General features: G+C 55.2%; 2 protein-coding genes across 3 annotated transcripts in view; one reads left to right on the forward strand and one right to left on the reverse strand.

The window, feature by feature from the left end:
- Positions 1-2,559: 2,559 nt before the first annotated feature.
- RND2 (Rho family GTPase 2) lies at positions 2,560-6,524 on the reverse strand. Its single transcript, XM_032279531.1, has 5 exons — positions 6,289-6,524; positions 5,693-5,780; positions 4,495-4,604; positions 3,594-3,728; positions 2,560-3,362 (listed from the first exon to the last, which is right to left on the reverse strand). Exons 1-5 carry the CDS (start codon positions 6,388-6,390, stop codon positions 3,114-3,116), a joined length of 684 nt encoding a protein of 227 aa, XP_032135422.1. The 5' UTR covers positions 6,391-6,524; the 3' UTR covers positions 2,560-3,113.
- Positions 6,525-9,197: 2,673 nt separating this feature from the next.
- Positions 9,198-11,192, forward strand: part of VAT1 (vesicle amine transport 1) — an 11,762-nt gene continuing 9,767 nt past the window's right edge. For both annotated transcript variants that reach the window (XM_032279532.1, XM_032279533.1), the window contains exon 1: positions 9,198-9,706. In XM_032279532.1, the coding sequence (XP_032135423.1) occupies positions 9,296-9,706 (411 nt within the window). In that variant the 5' untranslated portion in view covers positions 9,198-9,295. The remainder of the gene's footprint in view (positions 9,707-11,192) is intronic.

Here is an 11,192-nt window from a genome sequence, read left to right on the forward strand (position 1 = left end):
AAAAAAAAAAAAAAAAAAAAAAAAAAAAAAAAAAAAAAAACAGAAACACTGGCATCACAGTGTGATTAGTTGTTTATTTCATTTCATTAAATGATTAACGAGGCTACATTGTTTCCCAAACCAGTGTCTAATTTGTGAGGGAAACAGCTGTGGAGAAGGAAGCTGGGTGACTCCTGCATCTGTGGCAGGGGAGGGAGTAAGTTCCCCTCCCTCCAGTCTACAGAGATCCTCTTTGGGAATTAGGAACAGTCCCATTTCCTCCTCCCACCCACTGAGCTCCTCAGCCCAGAGCCCTTCTCCCCAGAAATAAAACATCTGGCAACTGAGACCTGAAGAATGGGACCAAAAATCCATTCCTGGTGGTATTGAAAATGTATTAAACTTTCGGGGTTCCTCTAGCTGATTGATCTTTCTAATTATGTTTGCTTTAGGGGGATATTGAAATGCATTTGCATTCCCTGAGCTCACATGGCAGGAGATGGAGGTTGGAGGAAAGAGGGGACACAAACTCTCCACTCTCTACACTTTGGTGGTTGCAGGCTTGAACCTGCTATGCACTGAGAAGCCCAAAGTGGAAAAGAGAAGCCACTCAGCTAAAAACCACAAGTCGGTTTTTATGGCAGGTCCCGGTAGGGAAAGGGTCAGTCCTCAGAGACAGATGGAGATCCACCTTGCTGGGCCTGGAGCCCTGCCTTCTCCTGTACCTTTAGCCCAGGACTCGGGGTCCTTGAGTCAGTCCCTAACCAGGTCTCAGTCTGAAGGGGTGGTTACCCAAGAGCACTTAATTTCAAATGTCGTTGAAGTGTCCTAGACTTTCAGACTGGCTGATATGGACCAGTCACATAAGAGAGGTTGGGATAGTGGTATCTGATGAGCCAGGGAGTGGTGGGTAGGGATTTCCTGTTCTCTCAAGACTAGAACCTGGCATAAGGGAAAGGAGAAGCTATTTTTTTTTTTTTTTTTTTGAGACAGGATCTCACTCTGACACTCAGGCTGGAAGATAATGGCATGATCATAGCTTGCTGCAGCCTTGAACTCCTGGCCTCAAGCCATCCTCCCAGCTTGGCCTCCCAAAGTGCTGGGATTATAGGTGTGAGCCACCACTGAGAAGCTATTTTAAATGGCACATCTCAAAGCCAAATCTCCCAGCCCCAATACCTCATCCAGATAACCATCTATCCAAAAAACAAATCTGATCACTTCACTCTCTGCCTGAAATTCCTGGTGGCTCCTCACATCCTCAGAATGAAACCCTGGTTCCTTTTCCCAGCCTTGCCTTCTACTCTCCCTGCCATGGGAGCCCCAACAGTGCCATGCTCGTTCTCATCCCCACGTGTTTACACATGCTGTACCCTCTGCCCAGAGTGCCTTTCCTACCCCTTCCCCACCTGGCAAACTCCTCTTCAACCCTCGGGCCCTGGCTCATAGGACTGGCTTCTCAGGCTGCAAAAGAGCTCCCATAGCACCCCATACATGTACAAATATCCCTCAGCCTCCATACCCAGAACTGTTAAACAAAATTTAAACTAAAAAAAAAAAAAAAATCCCTCAGCCATGGCACCTTCACACCTGAGATACTGCTCCTCCACACTGGGCTGGCCTCCAGAAGCTGAGAGACTGGTCCTTGCAATCTCCCAAGCCAGTGTGTGACACACACTTGGTGTTCAGTACATATTTGCTAAATGAAGGAGTGGGCTATAAATTTGGGTGGGATCCCACAGATAGTCCCATAAGATCAGTGTTCTCTTCAGTGTCTGGAAGAACTGGCTGGGGCTGGGGCAGGGGGTGGAGCTGGGGGAGGGAAGGGCCAGGGATGGTTCCTGGGGGAGAATGTCACCGAAAAGAGGCCAGTGGGACCAGAGCCAGGGAGGGAATACAGGACAATCTGAAACCAGACTCCAAGAAAACAGACCAGCACTGTCTTTCCTGACAACAGGCGCTCGGCAATCCCCTCCACCGTCTTTCCTTTAAAAGACAGGGTAAGGGTGACTCTAACTCACAGCTGATGCTCCCCTGAAAGTCATCAAGGAACTCAGCATGGAAGGAGAGAAAGGTCCCTGGCCCGAGCCCCTCAGGAGACCCCAGAATCAAACTACTGACCCCTTGGGGGACACTGCACACTGTACAGGGTTAGCTTCTGTGACGTGGAGGCTTTTGATGCCTCCCTATCCCTGCAACCCCCAGGGCACCAGCAAGCTCCAAGCCAGGGGTACTGATGGTGAGCAGGATCTGATGGTGAGGGTACTGATGGTGAGCTAGCTCCCACTAGCAGCAGGCCTGGCTGGGCTGAGAAATGCTGACTAATTGCATGTCAGCGGCTCTAAAACCCTCTAAAGGCCTGAGAATTGCCCACTTCATTAACTGGGATGAACAGTCCCAGGGTGTCTCCTCCCAATTCTGGCTCCTAAAAGGACACTAATGATCCAAACTATGGCTTTGTCCTCTGCTCCACCTGTGGACATGGACAGGAAAGTTCCCCTGCTGAGGTCTAACTTTCCCTCCTACTGCTAGAGATTGGTAGATTGATTTTTTAAAAAGCAACGAAACTAAAGCCACAGCCGTTTTCCATGGACTTGGGCTTTATTGGGTGACTACTGGGGCAAGGGAGGTTCTAAGGCTTGTGGACTGATGGGGGGAGGGGTTTCTCCTTGCTTTTGAATTTAGTGCATGTTGCCTAGAGGTTAAGATGAGTGAGAACAGCTGCTGCACAAGTGAGAAGAGAGGAAAAGAGAAGGTCACAGAATGGACATTTTCCTTGGATGTGGAGAACCAGGATATGGAGGGTGGGGGTGGAGAGGGAGGGTACCCTTCACATAGGAGACTCCACTGAGGTCACTGTTTGATACCAGCTTCCCTAACCCCCACCTGCCCCATCCCAGTTCATGCCCCAGATGCCAGCCCTGTCAGCTCCCTCAACATCCACTGGAGAAGAGAAGGGAGGAGGATATGAGAAATGATGCCCTTCTACCCTCCAGCTCCCCTGCCAGAAGAATTGCTTGCTCTGCCTGCCCAGACTTCCCAGACAGGCTCAGGAGGTCAGGAAGCCTGGGCGCAGGCAGGGAAACAATTGTGTCCCTCACCACCCGCTTCACACCCTGCCCCCTCCTAGCCCCTCACATGAGGTTGCAGCTCTTGGCTCGATCCTTATGTATCTCGCCCTCATTCCCTCGGTCTGGCCGTCCTGACAGCTGAGTGGATCGCTGCATTCCCCGGCGTGAGTCAGTTCGGCGCAGCTGCCTATGGCCACGGCCAAGGGAGGCCACGGTGGCCACATGGAAGACATCCCTGACGCTGCGCTCAGAGGACCGGGAGGAGCACTCCACGTAGGACACAGCCCCCACCTGCTTGGCCAGCACAGTGCCCTGGAAAAGGAGTGCATGGGAGAAAGTTATACGTCTTAGCCTGAAGCTTAGAAAGGGGCATGGAGGCTGAGGGCTGGGGTTGAAGGTCACGGCTGGGGGCGGTCAAGGGATCAGGTCAGAGGTCACAGGCCAGGACAAGGGATGAGCCAGGTAGGGTGTTTTCAAATCAGTGACTGAAGGGGTAGAGGTGACAGGTCTAGGCTGTCAGAGGTCCGAGGTCAAGGGTCCCACCTGCTCATGTGTGACAGGGATAAGCCTCTGCTTGGACAGCTCCCTCAGTGTGGCCAGGTCAGTCCGCATATCCAGTTTACAGCCAACCAGCACAACCTTGGCATTGGGGCAAAACTCTTGAGTCTCTCCTTGCCACTATGTAGGGGAAGAAAAGAGAATTGTGGAGGGGTGGAGGAAGGCACAGGGTGAGCCCCTGCTCCATGCCAGCAGTGTGCCCTCTCTTCCTCACAGCGTGCAGAAACCATGTATCCCTCTGGACTCTCCACATGAGGAAGGAGGTGAGAATGCTAGGCTTGGGTTGAGAGCAGGATGGGGTGAGAGGGAAGCAGGGGGAGGAGAGGGCTGGTGTGGGCCTGCGGACTCTTCTCCCACAGTGGCTATGAAGGGTCTGCCAGCCTGGAACCTTCCCATTCCCACTCGCCTTTCCCATACTCTCTTTCCTGGGAACAAACTTTTCCTCCCCTCCCCTCCCCTCCCCTCCCCCACCTGGGAACTGGGGCTGCCCTAGCTGACTTCTGTCCATTCACCACCAGCTTTTCTCATGGAAATAGGGGCCTGGAGAGGAGGCCACAGGGCTTTGCTGAGCTCCAGGATCAGCATTCCCATCCCATCTCCTCCATCTGAGGCTCTCAACCCCAAGGAGTTGGGAAGAGCAGAGGAGGAATCCTGTGAGTACTTCTCCCTTCACTCCCCCACCTCCCTTAGCTCTGAGGACTTTCAGAAAGGGGGTGGCTGGGAGGGATGGGGGCTGGAGGAAGGGGTGGCAGGGATGAGAACTTCACCTGCTAACCAGCTGATGGCCATACCCCAGCCATCACTCCCTCCTCCTGGCCCACCATGTGTCAGGACGATGGTGTCTGGTCCCCCTTGGTGTAGCTGCCCTATTTCCCCAGGCTCCCACCTTCTTGAGAACACTGTCCAGTGTTTCTGGTCGGCTAATGTCGAAGCAGATGAGCACAGCGTCAGAATCAGGATAGGCCAGAGGCCGGACGTTATCATAGTAAGAGGAACCTGAAGGAAGACAGAGCATGAGGGGCCTGAGTGGGTGGGAGGCCTGGAAGGGAATGGGAGACCTTAGAGAGCTTGGTCAAGGGATGCCGGGAGCAGAGAATGGAAAAGAGCAATCATTGATACTCATCATAGAGTCTGTGTTTCCCAAGCGAGGGAACAGGCAGAAGGGAGGTGAGATAGTGGGAAATGGCTCTCTGTTTCCCTAGGGGTTTAAAAAGCAATAATTTTAATCTTGACTGAGGTTTGGACTCCTTTGAGAAGCTCAGGAAATCTACATTCTCATGAAATGTTGCATGTGCTTTGTGGGCTTTGGCAACCTAATCCCTGAAGGGAACTCTTGTAAAAATAAAAACCCTCCCTGGGCCAGGTGGAGAAAAAGCAGTGGCAGGGAGAATACTCCCATCCTCCTGGGACTTGACCTCAGATTTCTAGTTCAGTTGAGAGAAATAGTCCCAATGCCCGCCCTTCACTCAAGACATTCTAAATGTCTTCTCTTTTTTTTTTTTTTTTTTTTTTTTTGAGACAGAGTCTCGCTCTGTCACCCAGCCTGGAGTGCAGTGGCTGGATCTTGGCTCACTGCAGCCTCTGCCTCCCAGGTTCCAGTGATTCTCCTGCCTCAGCCTCCTGGGTAGCTGAGATTACAAGCGCACACCATACACCCGGCTAATTTTTGTGGGTTTCACCATGTTGGCCAGTCTCGAACTCCTGACCCCGGGTAATCTGCCCACCTTGGCCTCCCAAAGTGCTAGGATTACAGGTGTGAGCCACCGCTAAATGTCTTTTCTAAACCCAGACTTATCTCCTAAGAAACATGTTCCAAATTAAAAGCCATTCCTTCCCAACTTTCCCAGGTAGGCAGAACCCAGTTGAGGGGCCCAGATCCTAGGCTTTCTCATTCAGGACATGGTTTCTGTCAGGCTTTGCAAGTTCTGCCTCAGTTTCCCTGGCTTTAAGTAGAAAATTGACTTTTCCTTCCTGCTGGAATTAGATGGATAGGCTGGGCTGACCTGGAACCTAAGGATCTAGCCAAGGGAGGGGACAGAGTGGGCCACCTTGGAAGCCAGGGTGACCCCCAGGGACTTGGCTACCTGAAGTGTCCCACATGTTGAGCTCAATGCGGCGCTTGTCGATCTCAAAGCTCGCGGTGTAGTTCTCAAACACGGTGGGGACATAACTCTGCAGATATGGATGGATCCAGATGAGATCCTCTCTCCAAGTCCTCACCACAGACAAATGCCCTCCTCACTCCCACACCCGGTCCAGCCCTGCCCCTGTACACAAGTTGGTCTGGGATTGGGCAAAGGAGAGATCCCAGGAGTTCCTGCCCCCCCCCCACCCCCCGCAGAATCTCTGCTAAGCTCCCAGTCCTCCTCCTGGTCCTTTCTCGTACCTTCAGCCCCTTAGTTCTTCCCCTCTCCATTGCCCAGGACCTCCGACATTCCCCTTGCCCTCCCTCCCGGATGCTCTGGTTCTCCCAAACCCCAACCATCTCACCCTGCTCCCTAATTCCTCCCACCCCAATCCTCTGCAGTCCTTCCTGAGCCCCCAACGTCTCCCCCTCGTCCTCCAAGGCCCCCTCTCTTGTGTCTGGTTACCCGAGTACCCGTTCCCATCCGTCCCCAGGGCCCCTGTCACCCACCCCCAGCAGCCTTAGCGTCCCCCTCCGAAGACACCGGTCCCTCACCCCGGGATAGGCGTCCTTGGCGAACACCTGCAGCAGCGCCGTCTTGCCGCACTCCGCATCTCCGACCACCACGATCTTGCAGCGGCCGCTCTGCCCCTCCATGGTCCCGGCTACGCGCCGGTCCCCCACGCCACCCCCCTCCCGGGCCCCACCGCCTCCTCTGCCGCCGCCTCCCCCGCCGCTGCAGCTGCAGCCGCTCGGGCAGCCGACACCGGCATCTCGCGGGCTCGCGCTGAGCCCCCGCCCCGGGACTGCGGCCCCCCCTCCGCCCCGCCCCCAGCCCGGCGGCCGCGCCCCCCGGCCCCGCCTCCCACCCGCGCAGCCAGGGGGCGGGGCCCAGCAGATCTGGGCGGAGCCCCAGGAACAGAGGCCTCAGAGCCGGGGTCCAGCGCGCCAGCTTGCTCTGAGGGGCCCCTGCCGGTTTGGGATCTGCCGAACAGGGCTTATAGGACTTCCTTGGAGATAAGGGCAGGGTAGAGTTCAGGCGAAGTTCTTAGGGTTAGAATGTGAGCGGCACACGCGCGAAGCTGGGGCCTGCTGTGTACCCACGCGTGCACGCAGGTGTGCCAGTGCGGACAGCACAGCAACAGCCATCCACTCCCTGAACACGGAGGGAGAAAGATGCTAGGGGAAGAAGGGAGCCTTTTTCGTTTTCTCTCCCGCCTCCGCTCATGTCCCGGCAGGAGGTCTTGGGGAAATGGGAGGGTGAACCCCAGCACACCCACCGGACGGTGGTGACGTCATAGCTTTCCGTCCCCATGGCAACGGGCAGCCGGGTCTCGGGTTTCGTTGACTTAACCGCGGGCCCAGACCAGCAGAGAAGCATGGACTGAGTTCCTCCAGCCAAGCACTGGATGCAAAGTTTTGGGGGCGCTGCGTCCTCTGGTGGTTGCTTGGGGAGAAGGAGATGAGGAGGAAGAGAAATAACCGCCACGGTGACAGCCCTGCTCTGCTGGAGCCAGAGCTAAGCCCTAAAGTCAGGCTGCATTCAGAGTCTAACAATAATCAAACCACTGATACGCATTTGCATGGCATTTTTTACCTTTTATTTTATTTATTTGTTTATTTATTTTGAGACGAGTCTCGCTTTGTTGCCCAGGCTGGAGTGCAGGGGCGCAATCTCACTCAGCTCACTGCAACCTCCGACTGCCGAGTTCAAGCAATTCTCCTGCCTCAGCCTCCCGAGTAGCTGGGACTACAGACGCACGCCACCATGCTCTGCTAATTTTTGTAGGTTTTACCTTTTAAAACTGCTTTTGGCCCTGCGTGGTGGCTCACGCCTGTAATCCCAGCACTTTGGGAGGCCAAGGTGGGTGGATTAGGAGGTCAGGAGTTTGAGACCAGCCTGGCCAATATGGTGAAAAATACAAAATTACAATACGGTGGAAAACACAAAAATTAGCTGGGCGTGGTGGCACGCGCCTGTAGTCCCAGCTACGTGAGGCTGAGGCAGAAGAATTGCTTGAACCTGGGAGGTGGAGGCTGCAGTAAGCCGAGATCGCATCACTGCACTCCAGCCTGGCACCTGGCGACAGAGAAAGACTCTGTCTCAAAAAAAAAAAATAAAAAATAAGTGCTCTTTTGGCCGGATGTGGTGGCTCATGCCTGTAATCCCAGCACTTTGGGAGGCCGAGACAGGCAGAATACGAGGTCAGGAGTTCGAGACCAGCCTGGCCAATATAGTGAAACCTCGTCTCTACTAAAAATACAAAAATTAGCCGGGCATGGTGGCGCGTGCCTCTAGTCCCAGCTACTGGGGAGGCTGAGGCAATAACTAGAAGCCGAACGCGGTGGCTCACGCCTGTAATTTCAGCACTTTGGGAGGCATGCTTACGTGCAGGAGTTCAAGACCATGCTGGGCAACCTAGTGAGACCTTGTCTCTAGAAAAAATAAATTAAAAATTATCTGGGTTTGACCACTCTAGGCACACTGCCTATGGGGTAGCCCTGCTCTGCAAAGAGTAATAAAAAATAAAATTAGCTGGGCGTGGCGGCACACGCCTGTGGTCCCAGCTATTCAGGAGGCTGAGGTGGGAAGATTGCTTGAGCCCGGGAGTTTCACGCTGCAGGGAGCCGTGATCGCACCACCTCGTCAGCCTGGGTGACAGAGTGAGACCCTGTATTAAAAAATAAATAAATAAAAACATAACCAGAGCACATAGCATCATTACTATTTTATAGAAGGGAAACTGAGGAACAGAACATTAACACCAAAGTCAGAAAGTTTTAAAGGCTTTGTCTCCATGCTCCTACTTTGCCTCTTCAAGACCAGAGTGAATGAAGTCTCATCCCTACCTGGGTTACATAAAGGTAGAGTCAAAGCCTGAGACACAATTTAATTGGGCTCCAGTCCACGGGTGGCTGACTCGCCAAATATGAAATCTCATGTAAGTTCAAGTTTTGGGACTGCCCCTTAACTTTTTTCTTGAGACAGAATCTCACTCTATCGCCCAGACTGGAGTGCAGTGGCGCAATCTCTGCTCACCGTAACCTCCGCCTCCCAGGCTCAAGCGATTCTCCTGCCTCAGCCTCCCGAGTATCTGGGATTACAGGCTCCCGCCACTACTGCCCGGCTAATTTTTGTATTTTTAGTAAAGACGGGAGTTTCACCATGCTGGCCAGGCTGGTCTTGAACTCCTGACCTCAAATGATCCACCGGCCTTAGCCTCCCAAAGTGCTGGGATTACAAGCGTGAGCCACCGTGCCCGGCCTATCCCTTAACATAGTTTTTAATTTGAATAAGGTTGAATATGAATAAATAAATCGCGGCCTGCTTGATCCCAGGACCACCGACGTTCCTTGTTCCCCTTTTCGTGCTCTCCCAGCTCGCGCCGCTGTAGCCCTGGCCCTTTAAGTCTGCGCGCGAGGCTCCGCCCCCTCCCGGCGCCCCCCCTCCAGCCCCGCCCCTCCCGCTGGAGCTCGCTGCCGCGGCTCTTCTCGACGCGCCCCGCCCTCCCCAGCTGTGTACTCTCCGTCCAGCTGTGCGCTGTCGTCGGGAGTCCCAGCCATGTCCGCCGAGAGAGAGGTAGCTGAGGCGGCCACCGTGGTGGCGGCGGCCGAGGCAGGGGCCGGGGAAGACGCCTCTTCGCCGCACCCGAAAGCCGAGGCAGCGAGCGACCCCCAGCAGCCCGCAGCCTCTGAAGGGGCCGCCGCCGCCGCCTCGCCGCCGCCGCTGCGCTGCCTGGTGCTCACTGGCTTTGGAGGCTACGACAAGGTGAAGCTGCAGAGCCGGCCAGCCGCGCCCCCGGCCCCCGGGCCTGGCCAGCTGACACTGCGGGTGCGGGCCTGTGGGCTCAACTTCGCAGACCTCATGGCCAGGCAGGGGCTGTACGACCGGCTCCCGCCGCTGCCCGTCACTCCGGGCATGGAAGGCGCGGGTGTCGTGATCGCCGTAGGCGAGGGAGTCAGCGACCGCAAGGTGAGCGGGCTGCGCAGGGCAGGGCTGCGGAGGCCAAGGGGCAGTGGGGCACCAGTGGGCGGGCGCTGGGGGTGTGGCAGGGCGGGAAGACTCGCGGTCCTGGGTGCACGAGCATGGAAAGCGTAGGAAAGGAACTTGTGTTTTGGGACTCCTGGAGAACTGCATTTATGTGGGGAGGGAAGACGGAATTATCGTCCCCTCCCCAACCATTTGTAGTTGTGGCCGCCGCCCATAAGCGGTGCTGGTGGGGGGGCGGGGAACAATAAGGCGCCATTGCGCATGCGCAGAACGACTCTACAGTCCCTACCATCCCCATTAAAACCACACCTGTACCCCTGCCCACCAAACACTCACCCCCTGGGTAATTGCAGTCTGTGACTGTGAGTGACGGCTAGTGCCACCTTTCCCCGAGGGAGCTTGAGGGGCTCTGCCTTCGGGGTTGGGCGGGGGCACCGCGGCCGTGCCAGAGCCCTGGTCACATGCAGCCCCGTGGTCTGTGGGGGTGTGAGGCGGCCCCTCCCAGAGCAAGGCCAAAGAGACGAGACACGCCCATCATGGAGGAGAGAGAGCCTTGCTCCCCCACCGCCACCAGCCTCACACCGCCGATCTGGTTTTGGGGTGGGCTAGGCAGGATAGGGCCACCCGATCTTTGTCTTGGGCTGAGTCTCTCGTGACTGCAGTATCTCCTCCTCCTGTGACTCAGCCATCGGGCCACGACTCGGGGCTGCCCTTGGGAACGCCCGGTGCAGGGAGTGGGACCCCCCTCTGCATTCCCCCTGCGGAGGACCCCCATTTCAGAAACCCTGGTGCCAAGGGTTTGGACTGGAACGGAGAGGTGTGGCTCCTTGAACAGGTTGGCCAAGTGTGCAGGCCTGTTTCTCCTCTTTTATCGTTAATCTTGGCCACAACCCTGGACACCGGAGAACTCAAAATGATCAGCTTTTTGAGAGACCTGGGATGAGGCCTCAGCATGCCATTTGTTGAGGGTTTTCTGTGTGTGTGTGTGTGTGGTGGAGGGGTGTGTGCGCGCTTTGAAACGGAGTTTTGCTCTTGTTGCCCAGGCTGGAGTGCGATGGCATGATCTCGGCTCACCGCAACTTCCGACTCCCTGGTTCAAGTGATTCTCCTGCCTCAACCTCCTGAGTAGCTGGGATTACAGGCATGAGCCATCATGCTGGGCTAATTTTGTATTTTTTAGTAGAGACGGGGTTTCTCCATGTTGGTCAGGCTGGTCTCAAATGCCCGACTTCAGGTGATTCACCTGCCTCGGCCTCCCAAAGTGCTGGAATTGATTACAAGCATGAGCACCTCGCCCAGCCAGGGGTTTCTTTTTAAAGCAGACCCTGCAAAGAGAGGCCTCTCAGATGCAGCCTCTTTGCAGACCTGCCAGCCCCAGATACCAGAGCCAGGTTTGTTGGATTCATCCTGTATGCAAACAGCTTCTTTTTTTTTTTTTTTTTTTGAGACGGAGTTTCACTCTTGTTGC

The sequence above is a fragment of the Sapajus apella genome, unplaced genomic scaffold (genome assembly GCF_009761245.1).
Source record: "Sapajus apella isolate SASKATOON/1434 unplaced genomic scaffold, GSC_monkey_1.0 scaffold12, whole genome shotgun sequence".
NCBI lineage: Eukaryota > Metazoa > Chordata > Mammalia > Primates > Cebidae > Sapajus > Sapajus apella.

Coding starts and splice junctions, on each gene's coding strand:
- RND2 (XM_032279531.1), bottom strand. CDS start 6,390: ATGGAGGGGCAGAGCGGCCGCTGCAAGATCGTGGTGGTCGGAGATGCG. Junction 5,781..6,288: donor CCAAGGACGCCTATCCCGGG/GTGAGGGACCGG, acceptor CCATATCTGCAG/AGTTATGTCCCCACCGTGTT. Junction 3,729..4,494: donor TGGACAGTGTTCTCAAGAAG/GTGGGAGCCTGG, acceptor TCCCCTACATAG/TGGCAAGGAGAGACTCAAGA.